At 48.0% G+C, this 12,052-nt stretch overlaps 1 protein-coding gene across 1 annotated transcript in view; it reads right to left on the bottom strand.

Annotated features, from left to right (window-relative positions):
• Positions 1-2,511: 2,511 nt before the first annotated feature.
• Positions 2,512-12,052, bottom strand: part of LOC117877386 — a 25,980-nt gene continuing 16,439 nt past the window's right edge. Inside the window, exons 4-9 of the mRNA XM_034770474.1 lie at positions 10,822-11,017; positions 9,547-9,688; positions 7,978-8,139; positions 7,808-7,845; positions 4,457-4,627; positions 2,512-3,024 (exon numbers count right to left, since the gene is read on the bottom strand). Of these exons, the coding sequence (XP_034626365.1) occupies positions 2,900-3,024; positions 4,457-4,627; positions 7,808-7,845; positions 7,978-8,139; positions 9,547-9,688; positions 10,822-10,990 (807 nt within the window). The 5' untranslated portion in view covers positions 10,991-11,017 and the 3' untranslated portion in view covers positions 2,512-2,899. The remainder of the gene's footprint in view (positions 3,025-4,456; positions 4,628-7,807; positions 7,846-7,977; positions 8,140-9,546; positions 9,689-10,821; positions 11,018-12,052) is intronic.

Genomic DNA, 12,052 nt, shown 5'->3' with positions numbered 1-12,052 from the left:
TGTCAAGTTTCCATCATTAGAGACTTAAATTTGTCCCTATGCCTCACAAATGGCAAGTGTACTTTTACTATTGTGAAAATGTCATAAAACAGTGCCGGTGTCACTCTAAAGAAAAGGCTCTCACATTGTCTGAACATTTCTGCTGTTTTTTTCTTATTTCTTAGTGTGGATCTTGTTCTCACACTTGGATTTCACCAAATTGAGAGGTGGATACTAAATAATAACCTTCAGTGTGTATTTCCTTCTTTTTCTCAGTTTAAAATTAGACTTGTAATGCCTCTTAAAATCCAGTTTTCTTTTGGCTTAATGGCATACTAAAACACAGCTGCAGACATTGTAGCAGCTCTGCAAATGTAGCAGACACTTTGGCCGAGGCAGTGCCCCACAAGAAGCTTTTATGATTCTATTGCAATGGTAGTTGAGACATCTGCTAACGGATATGCATCCGAACACGTGGGCTGTAGGCCACGAAAGCTTATGCTCTAATAAATATTAGTCTCTAAAGTGCCACAAGTACTCCTGTTCTTTCTGCTAACACTGTAACTGGCCCTTTGTGGAGTGAAGAAAATTGAAAACTTCCATAGCCATTTTATTGCTGCTTTGGATCTGGTATGGGGTTAGTTATCAAGTGGCTTTAGAATTCTGGATGTAATTAGAGCATTCCGGCTGCTACAGGTGTGGAATATGCCCTGCGAATACACAGCCCTGACTGGGTTCATTCATATGTAGATTATATTTCATAAATGCATTGTCACTCTGCAGGAAGTACATTTCTGGATCATGAGTCATTTAGCTTTCACCCTCCTGTAACACTGCGAGACGCCTGCATCAATAGTTTAAAATTCCTGTTCTCACTTCTCTGATTTATCATTTGTACTGCCCTGGTCTCCCAATACGTTAGGCCCTGTATAACCATACAAGAAGGCACCGTCCCTGCCACAAGGAGTTTATAGTTTAACGTGACACTGGAGGGTGAGAGAATGCTCAAAGTGGAAAGTGTAAGGTTTTCGAATGAGACAGAAATAAATGTTATCAGTGAGCCTCACTGATTTCCTTCCAAAATGAGTGGGTGCTTGTTGAACTCCATGCAAAATCCAACAGCTTTGAAGACGCTCTTTCTTGCCTAGGCCCAACCTTACATGCATTTTTGTATAAGCTTATGTAGCCCTGCCTATTCATTTCACCATTGGTTCTCCAACTCTTCTTATGCACATCTCTTCAGAAAAGAAGATCTTTCATAAGGCACCTTCCTTCCCAACAGCTAAATCTTGGTTCTACTTGGTACTCAAAATACTACATGCCCACCAGGAAGTGCTCCAGACCATTAAGCCCTGGACTGTAGTTTGAGAGCAGCTTGTTTATATGTGAGATGTTTCTTGTAAGTCAGCAGTTCTTACAGAGGTTCAGACTGAAGATTTGTCTTCACGGCAGTGTTAGCTTGAGGTATAACTCAAGTATTAACCCCAACCTGACAGAAGTCCACACACAAAAATCTCTAGCTTTAGTTAGGTGATACTTTAAACCCTAGCTAGCTAGTCTGTCGGGGGGGTAGTTTGAAGTTCTAATGCATTTGATGCTCAAACTAGCAATGCATTGGGGATGCATCTCAAGTTAGCACAACTCATCAGATGCTAATCCATTCCTCTGTGTAGCTTGAGTGTTGTTTCATAGTGTGGTTGCACTCAGGGCCGGCTTTAGGCCGATTCAGCCAATTCGGCTGAATTGGGCCCCGCGCCTAAGAGGGCCCCGCATCTGTCCACTCCGCCCCCAGCTCACTTCCCCCTCCTCCCCTCCCCTGAATGCTCCGCCCCCTGTTCCTCCCCCGCCCCTGCTTCCCGCGAATCAGATGTTTGCGGGAAGTCTGAAAAGGGGCAGGCAGCGGCAGCAACAAGTAAGGGGGGGGGGCGAGGAGAGCTCCTGGGAGGCGCAGCACGGCCCAGTCCAGCCCTGGCCGAGCGGCCCCGGCCCCAGCGGCTCTGGCTCCAGCCCGGCCCGGGCTCTGGGGCACCGGCCCCGGCCCCGGCTGAGCGCGCCGGCCCGGCCCCACGGCTCCGACCCGGCCCTGGTGCCGGCCGAGCACCCCCGGCCCCGGCCCGAGTGGCTCCGGCCCTGGCCAAGCGGCTCTGGCTCTGGCTCCGGCCCGGCTTGGGCCCCGGGGCGCCAGTCCGGCCCCAGCCTAGCGGCTCTGGCTCCGGCCCAGCTCGGGCTGCGGGGCAGCGGCCCCAGTTCTGGCCGAGCACCCCCAGCACGGCCCCACGGCTCCAGCCCTGGCCGAGCACCCCCGGCCCAGCTTGGGCCCTGGGGTGCTGGCCCGAGCGGCCCCGGCGGCTCCAGCTCGGGCCCCAGCGGCTCCGGCTTGGGCCCTGGCGCGCCAGCGGCTCCGGCTTGGGCCCTGGCGCGCCAGCGGCTCCGGCCCGGACCCAAACCCCGCGACCCCAGCCCGAGCGAGGCCTGATTCCTGGGGGAGGGGCTTGCCGCTGGCAAGCCCCGCCCCCAGGAATCGGGCCCCGCTCTTGCTAAGGCTGGCCCTGGTTGCACTCACTAGAGTGAGGCTAACGAGAGGCATAACTTAAGCTATCTGTTGCAGTGAAGACAAGTCCTTAAGCAAATCACATCTAAAAGTCACAAGTATGTGGTGTTTTCCATATTCTTTTTTTTAATCGGTGTCCTAGTGGATTCTAGAATTTAAACCACCCAAACACCACTTGATTGTGGGCTTCGTGCCACCAGGGTAACCTGTACCAAACTCAGAAATGTTGCCATAAGCAATCTGCTCAGCATCTGATTCCCACAAATGTTGCTGTTGCTCTCTCGGAATTTTCAGTTGTGTCCTTCAAGTTCAAGTGCAGTAATCTTCCCAGCCATCTGACTGCCTTAAATGCCCTTTGCAGTGATGGTCTCAAATTCTTAGGGATACATTCCTGTCTGGCACCCCCACAAAGGACTTCTTCAACAGCAGAAAGACAACACACACCACTGTGCAGCCCAGCACTATCCCAACCACTAAGGCAGTGTAGTTGGTACCTGCAGGGAGGAGGGAGAGGAGGCAGATATGATCAATGTATTCAGGAGCCTCCAAGGGAGAACCATCAGAGATTTTAAGTGCTGGAAGTTGTAGGACAGGCCTCACCCCTGTGAAATGTTCTAAACCTCTTCTAAGCACCAGAGTGCTAGCCATTGGTTTATTTTGATACCCTGTCTCTATCTCTGGAAAAGAAACACGGAGAGGCAAAAATCCAATAAGCTGCCAACAAGCTCTAGTGTTCAAATGGTATTTTGGGGTGCATTGTGGTATTCATGAAAGTGAGGCACCAGTGTTAGCATGAGGTATAACTCAAGAGTTGCCCCCAGCCTGCCAGCTGTCCACATACAAAAATCTCTAGTTTGAGTTAGGTAGTACTTTAAACCCTAACTAGCTGGTCTGGCAGAGGGTGCAGGTGGAAGCTCTTTTCTCTTGAGAAAAGGCTGCTCTCCTTTTATAGATGTTTGTTGCTGTTGAGGCACCTTTTGTTTTGGCCCAATTAGAATTTTCCATAATAAGGTTGCTCCCATGCTCTCATGCACATGCAATAAGGCCTTCCATGCCCCACCAATGGAGATCATTATTTGTATTAACATCTCTCTATATTTCAAGATGTACAGGTCTACCTGGAGTCTCCAAAGCAGCAGCTAAAGGAAAAGAACATTAATAGGGCAGTTTGTGCTTCATTGGTAGTGGGTGGCATGTAAGTTTTGCCAACTACATCTACACTTTGGAGCCATACCAAACGCTGCTGCTGATGGCTAAGAAAGGAGTGGCTTTCCTTCAGTGACATGGAATGATCCCTATATATCCCTTCCTTACCTTTATAGGGCTACCGGGAGGCTTGAGGACTGTTATCTGGCTACTGCATCCCCTGTAGTTTGTATACTGATGTACTCTGCATTGATTACTATGGCTTGTAGAAGCTTTTTGTCAGATAAGATGACTGATATGGGCACATGGGGAGTATTTGGTACCTGGTACTGCTCTGCTCAGTGGTATAGAGTCAGCTAGCCCACTCCCCTCTGAGTTTTATATTTTCATGTTGTGATCTAGTATCTTGATGAGATTATGCAACATTGTGATGCTACCAATGAACATATAATCACAATGCTGCAATGCCCAAAACAATCCGGGGGACTCTTTGCTGTGTAAACCTGATTCACACACTGATGGACATTGGGATGATCCCATTTTTGTTAAAAAAACGAAAATGAGGACTATCTAATATTTTACAAGTGCAACAGGAGCACCCCTAGAGCGAGCTGCTGCTTGTTTCTGTTACATAAGGGCTATGAGTTCTACAATCCTATATTAGTGGTGAGGTTGGTGCTGTGGGATAATACACCAACTGCTCCCAGCCTTCCCTCTCACAGCCTGTTTTAGAAGAGCCTATTAAGTGACAAATGCCTCAGAAATCCAATGACCTCTTACCGCTGGAAGGACCCTTGGTGATCTGGATTGGCCCAGCGGTGATCCGATGGATCTTTGTTTCTAGTATCTTCCATGGCGAATCGTTGCTTTTGAAGGACCTGCACCCTGAAGGGCATAGCCTGGACCTGTTCAAGCTGAGACACAGCTTCACGTCACAAGTTACAAACAACCCTAGAAACAAGGACAGCTGGCTTTAAGTCCTAGCAGCCTTTACAGTCAACAATATAGCGCCAAGCCTCCTCTACCACAGCCTGGGAATTTTGACTATTCATGGTTCTGTGGCAGAATTTTCCCCTTGGATACACACTGCAGTTTTGCCATTTGTGTCACTCGCTCTCTTGTATATTCCTGAATTTGGGATGTGTATGAAACAAAGATGATTTTTGTGAAAATGTTGTCCCGTTTTTCAACCAGCTCTGCTGCAGACGTTTCTGTGCGGCATTCAGGGCCGGTTCCAGGCACCAGCTGAGCAAGCTGGTGCTTGGGGCGGCAGATTGTTCGAGGCGGCATTCTGCTCAATCCTAGGGCGGCACGGCCGCTTTTTTTTTTGATTGTTCCACTCCGGCCACCCTGTAGGGGGGCGGCAGCACGGAGAACCAGAGCACCCTGCAGGGCAGTCCTCTTCCTTCCCTCCCTGCCGACCGGAGCAGAGCCCTCGCGACAGACGGCAGGAGGCGGCGCAGCGGGAGGGACCGTGTGGCAGCGCCCCTGCTGTAGCCCTGGCCGCCCCCTTCTGTCTCTCTCCCGCCCGCTCCCTCCCCCTCTCCCCCCACAGCCAGTCCCCCTGCACCCGCACTCCAGCCGCGCTGAAGGGGTTTTTTTGCTTTGCAGTTCTGGCTGCCCCGTTTTTTTGTTTTTTTGTTTTTTGTTTTTTTTGCGCTTGGGGCAGCCAAAAAGCCAGAGCCGGCCCTGGCGGCATTATTTGTGCCTGTATTTCTGTGCAGGGTGGGGAGTGACTTGTAGGAATAGAGGAGTTAATTTTCAGGAGCTGGATGGAGGACAGTTTCTCTTTCATGTTTTACATGTTCTGGGGGAGGAGGAAGCTAGAAACCAGGTCACACATTTTTCAGAAGTGTATGATGTGTGAGAACATGCACGGCCCTAATGTAAGTATATGTGTGTTCCTTCAGAGCTCTCTGGGTATGTAGGAAGAGGCATGCATGTGTATTCTTTTTCTCTGTGTCAGTGAGGGAAGTATCTGTATTAATTTGAAGGAGATGGATGGGAGAAGGTGTGTCCTTCATGTTTCTAATTCTGGAGGAGCTGAGAGAGGAGCCTTTATACCCTATTTGCACAGTATCACAGCCTGTTGAACACCTTGGGTTCTCATCCCAGTATCTCCCAAGAGCCCAAGGGTGTGGCAGTACTGAGCTGTCAGCTATAGTGGTATAAGAAGGAGCAAAGTGGTAAAGTACCTCAGGAATGGTGGTGGCTACTGAGGAGAGCCTGAGGCTGTACACCTTGTCCTTGGAATTTTCCAGAATCACTTCTTTGGGTCCCCCTTTCTTGACTCTCTGCACTGGTTCTTCGACATTAAGGAATGGCTAACCTTGGCCCAGTGTCATTTTTGGAGACAGTTCACATTTTCAGGAAGGGAAGAAATATTTCTGTCGGATTTTTGTTTGTTTCTTTTTAATGGCAGCTATATGAAGGTGCTTGGAGGTTTGGGCTATTACACTTTGTTCTGGGGATGAGCTAGTGATCGTCCTTGGGAACCGAACGTAAAATAGGAATTGCCATATTGAATCAGCAGTGGTCCCTCTAGTCTTGTATCTTGGCAGTTCTGCCTTTCCCCCAGCATTGTTGTGGTAGGTGGCCTCTTCCCCGCAAGGCTAGTGGGGCTGACAGCAATACCATGTAGCAGCAACTCTTTCTCAGTGGATTGTGCCCAGCCTCCTTCCTAGGGATGCAAGGGGGGAGGTTTCCTGCACCCTCTTCCTTTCACCCTTGCACATCGACACAGGGCTGGGCACAATCTAGCAAAATCTGTGGCTTCTGCAAACATGAGAGAAAGCTCAGACCTCTTTGATTTTGGATTACTGTTTTTAAATAGACAAAGCAGCTCTGTATGGCCTGGAGAATCTATAGGAAAGGCAGACTGGAATTTTTCAAAAACCCCACAAGGTGGTGCCCTTGCACCACACAAACCTCTACATTTATAATCAGCCAGTGTCATACTTGATTAATAAAAGATGAAACGCAGAAGCAAAGTGTTAGGGTTTGCAAGTGAACTTCCCTCTACTAATTCCTAGCATCTTACATGCTACTTTTATTTACCTATGCCCTGTGGGTAATCAGCAGCTTCTGCAAGAGAGAGGAAGATGAAAAACCTATTAAACAACCCCCTTTGGCAATAGTATGCAATAGGTATTCATCTACAATTAATATTAAACTCAGCTAGTGAGCGGGAGGTTGCAGACACAGCTGGCCCTTGCCATGTGCTATGGCTGCTGTTGCATTAAGCCCCACTCTCCAGAACCACAGAGAAGAGGAGGGCAGGCTTGCTAGCCATGAAGTCAGGTGTCTACACTCCTCTTATGCCCACCTTTCAAACCTTCGGCCAGTGACAGAAGCCTTGGCTTCCCCACCCCAGTGCCCTATAATAACATGTACCCAGCACACTGATACGTGCCCCCCCCCCGCTGCCACAATTATCCTACATGTGTCACCCTAATGGCTAACCCCCGCCCCTCCCCCCGGCCCTGACCTACCCAGCTAAACTGCTAAGTACTCCCTCTCCCGTGGGTTATGTATGTCTGCCTGCCTGCCTGCCATCCGCACCTCTTCCTGTGCACAAAATCTAGAGCCAGCCCACCCTGCTGTGTAATCAGCAGCAAGATACTGTATCTGGGCTACTCACTCACTCACAACCCTGGGGGGTGAGGGGCCAGGACAGCAGTTTAGTTTAGTTTGATGAGTTCCTAGTTTTATGGTGAATCAGCCTGAAGGTTATACAGATCTCCTGCTGTCCTAGACAAACATACAACCAGCAGCAATGTGGTGAGGGCACTAGGGGAAAGGAGTTCACTGGAATGACGTCACCTGGAGGTAAGAAATGTGATTTTACTCCCCTTAGTCAGGCTGCTTCAGAGATGCTGAGACTGACCCAGGAGAGAAAGCTCCATCCATCCCTGCAATGCGACATCACACTGAACATCCAGCAGTGTCTTGTGATTGAAAGGGGCTCGAGCTGCAGCAAGCTCAGGATATACGGTGCTTCCTGTGAAATCTGCATTTCTGCATGTAGAACTGACCCGATTGCTGCCCTAATGAGGAGGGATTTGCAATTATTACACAGACTGATGGGAAAATATGAGAGATGACAGAAAACAACCCGTCCCAGATACTCACTCTGCACAATCCAAATGCATCTGAGCTCAGACTGTAACCTAGACGCCAAAGAAGAAGCAAAGAAGATAAAGTCACCAGCCAAGCAGAGCAGGTCAGACCTTAAGCTACCCTAGTTACACTGAAATTAATGCAGAACAGCTGTGCTCACAATAGTCTTTGGCAGTTCTCACCTGGACAATGTGCTGGCCACAAAACATACAGGAACCTGGTGCGATCTTGCAGGGTTCCTGCTCTCCCAGGTGATATTCACAGAGACAGTGCAGAGATCATCTGCCATCCACAGACCCAATGTGTGTAGCCCGTAAGGACCCAGAATCTGCAAGTCCGCCATCCTGCCCGAAAAGAGAAAAGGGTTGCATTTCAAGCCTTGAGGATCACCCAAATGTGAGCCTGGCACTGTAATCATGCACAGAGCTGAGAGGGCAGATAATGTCAGCGCAGCAGATAATGACATAGATGCAGTACTGATTGCCATCAGGCTGGATTTATTAATTCAGCTGCACGCCTGTGCCTTCTGTGCAGGGTCACGAATAATGCTGTGCAAAACCTGTCTGCACTGGTACTGCTGCTATCCTACAGGTCACTAAAGTGGGCATAAAATACCAGGCATACCTAGTTTATCTTGCAGCCCGTGCACTGGGTAAGGTATGGTTTGCTTTTCAATAAATGCTAGAGAATATAATTTTGAGTGGCCTTTCCAAGGCATTCAGGGCAAAGTTACAGAGCCCAACACCCCTCTGCAGAAAGGAATTGAAAAAGAATGGGAGCTCCCACTTCCACTGCTGTCAATGCTGGCTGATCCACTGCCCCAGCTCTGCCCACACAGCACCTATAATCCCCCAGGGTAAGACATGTCATTATATGCAATCCAATCACTGCCACAGCAGATGCAGTACAAGAAAGAGAGAGCTCTAACAGCATGCTATTAACAGGCCTGATGAAGAACTAACAGTCTGAGCATCACCCCACAAGAAATGTACCCAGGAAATTTAGGGTCTGATTTAAAGCTCCCTGAAGTCAGTGAAGAGACTCCCATCGACCAGTGGGTTTTGGATCAGGCCCTACAGATGCATAACATCTGTCTATGCTCACCAGATAGGATATACAAAGGTGATCAATTTATTGTCAGTGTATTGGATCAGTAATGGTTAGAGAAGGAAAAGGCTGATTAGATCATCCATCTAAACTGTTGGCCAGGGCACAATATAGTCCCTGTATTAAGTAGACGTCAGATATTGAACTGATACTGCACGTTAGTCACAGTCACAAAGCACTGTCCTACAGGCATTACAAACCAAAAAGCAAGTTGGCGCATCAGTGCATGGCATTTATTTATCCCCTTATTGCAGAGCAACTGGTCCTGTGGAAGGTACCGAGTTGCTAGCCCTGGAGAATGAAGTCCTCCTCTACTACCCACAGAATAGGTGGCTGCAGTGCAGTTTTCCCCAGTCTGAGCCATGCTTTAACATGTGTTAACACACAACACTAAATTCTAGTGCAGATCTGCCACACACATTGGTTTGCTGATTGTGGCTGCAGACCCTATAAGGTTCTGGCGCCTGTTGAGCCAGTGGGCGTTAAGGACGCTCAGGTGCCTTGCAGGACCACACTCTGAATGAGCATCATGTTAGCAATGATGAAGCCTGCAAGGGCTGGCGTTGTGTTCTCTGAGCTTGGGAGGCCGTGGTCCTGTTGTGGGGTTCAGTTTAACTGTGCAGCCTCTCTTCCATTTCAGTCACCTTTCTTTTGCGCTGACAGCCATCACTGTGAAGGAAACGTCCTCGTAGGGCAGCACGCTGATCATGTCCCCATCGCCTGGGGTTGGGCTGATAAATATTGGCCTTCTAATTCCAAAGGCACAGTCCTCTACTGGCTTCTCCACTGGGAAACAAAACAGGAAGATGTTGTCTTAAAGCCACTTCCTTTCTTCTACTGAGACCCTTTTCATCCCCCTCCCAACACACACACATCCCAATAATACCTTTGATCCATTATAGGAGAGGACATCTACGTCTTCCCAACCCCCATCCTCAAAGGTGTATTCCCTTACTATATCATGGGAGTTAGGCACCTAAACGCCTTTGAGGACCTGGGACCCCTTACCTACAGTAATATAGACATCTCCAATGTCCTCCTTCCATTCTCCATCCTGATGGGCATCCTGGCTCATCTGAATATAATTCAGGATGAACACCAGAGGATATCTCTGACAGAGGATATAGGCTGACAGGAATGCTGAGCTATTGCTCCAAGTTATAACAGAAATAGTTTTATTTATATTATTTTAGTACACAATTGATCTCTCCAAGATCCAGTAACTGATTTGATGTTTGTTCCTCAAATCATTAAACTAGTTTCTGGGATGAATGGCAGACTTTGATTTCCCCCCCTCCATACAAATTTTCTCCTCTTGTTTAGAAAACCTGAAGTGCCAAACCTGTGACATCATCAGGTATTAATAGTAACATATAATGTCATAGATAGAAGGTGATGACATCATAACTGATTATTACAATGACTAAGATGTCATGAATGCCTGTGAGGTTACCTAGGGAGGGTTACCTAGGAAGTTGGTGGAATCTCCTTCCTTAGAGGTTTTTAAGGTCAGGCTTGACAAAGCCCTGGCTGGGAGATTTAGTTGGGGGTTGGACTAGGTGACCTCCTGAGGTCCCTTCCAACCCTGATATTCTATGATTCTATTCTATGATTCTAATGTAAAATTTTGATACCACAGCTCTGCTAATAGTTCTGATGAAATACAAAGAAGGTGTGACATCACATTGTGAGGTAGGCAGAAGGAACCAATCGTTAGGGAGACAAATTCTGCTTCCATATAAGATTTCCCAATAAGTCAATGTTTGTCTGAGAAAATTCCCAATAGATTGACACAGGAAGGGCGTATATATATTTATTTATTTCACAACTTTGATGGATGATGGAAGTTAATTGCAGAAGAAGTTCCCTGGGATGACACTTCAATCCTTAGTGCACATATTTGGGACTGGCACTGTTACCTGTTAAGGTGAACTGAAGTGGGACAGAACTTAGCGCTTCGTTCCCGCCCCCTCCTGAAGCATTGTATGGCTGAATCTCATGCATCCCATCCTCAAACTTCAGGACCACCATTTTCCTGGGGAAATCCTCCACCATCAGCTCCACTGGGTGGGTGCCTTCGGAGCCCATTCCATCGTATCTAAGGGTGCATCCTTCCTGAAGCCAAAAGAAAGATCAGTCAGAAGCTGTGCAGGCTACAGGGCCTCAATTTTAGCCCTTCGGTGCCAATCTCAGCTCACATGGCGCAATGTACACGGTGGATTGGAGCAGTAAGCATTGTGGTTTCAGCGCCTTGTGTTCAGCTCTGCAATGGAACCCACTTCAAAGACATGCAGACTAGAGCAGGAGGCCCAAAAACAAGGCTCCCAGTGTGAATTCAGAGAAGTGAGAACCTGAAGGAGTGGTTAGATTTTGGGTGCTGGGCAGCGGCATTAAACACTTTGGGGCGGGCAGTATCTTTGTGTTCTATTTGTACAGTGTCTAGCACAGTGGGGTCCTGGTCCATGGCTGGGGCTATTCGGTGCATTGTAATAAAAAATAAATAATAATAATAGTAGCACCTCAGACAGGAACTTCTAAGCTATGGACTTGGCTACTTTTTATTGAGTATATTAAAAGGCTAGTGCTATTTCCTGATGGACTTTTTTTTTTTAATTGTATTACTATCAAATATTTAACTGCCTGAGAACTGCAATTAAAATAGCATTTTAAAATGTGCATGTAGATAAAAAACTAAAATATTAGGTTATCAGATTATTACTGTATTTTTTTTTTAATTTTGTACTGCAATAACAGTCAAAGGCCCCAGTCAAGGTCAGGGCCTTGTTGTAGTAGGTACTGCACGTGTTGGACGTAGGAAGACACAGCCACCCTGCTTCTGCTTGGTACTTGTCACTTGAACGAAGATACCAAGAAAATCTTCCCCGGTTCCAACTTTACACTTTTGCCACACTTTGCCAGAATTGGCATGGAGATCTCTGGGACATATTTCTGCTCTCCAGATGTGTACAGGGGTGCCTCTTAGACTTGCCAAATGAGCTGCCACACTGAGATGCAGGGCCGGCTCTAACTTTTTTGCCACCCCAAGCAGCAAAAAAAAGTGACGCCCCGCCGTAACCCCCCGCCCACCAAGTGCCACGCCTCCAACCCCCCCCACGCCAAGTGCCGCACCGCCGAACCCCCGCCCCCACC

This window comes from Trachemys scripta, chromosome 4, assembly GCF_013100865.1.
Source record: "Trachemys scripta elegans isolate TJP31775 chromosome 4, CAS_Tse_1.0, whole genome shotgun sequence".
NCBI classification, from domain to species: domain Eukaryota; kingdom Metazoa; phylum Chordata; order Testudines; family Emydidae; genus Trachemys; species Trachemys scripta.
This window is presented reverse-complemented; position numbering and strand designations above follow the sequence as displayed.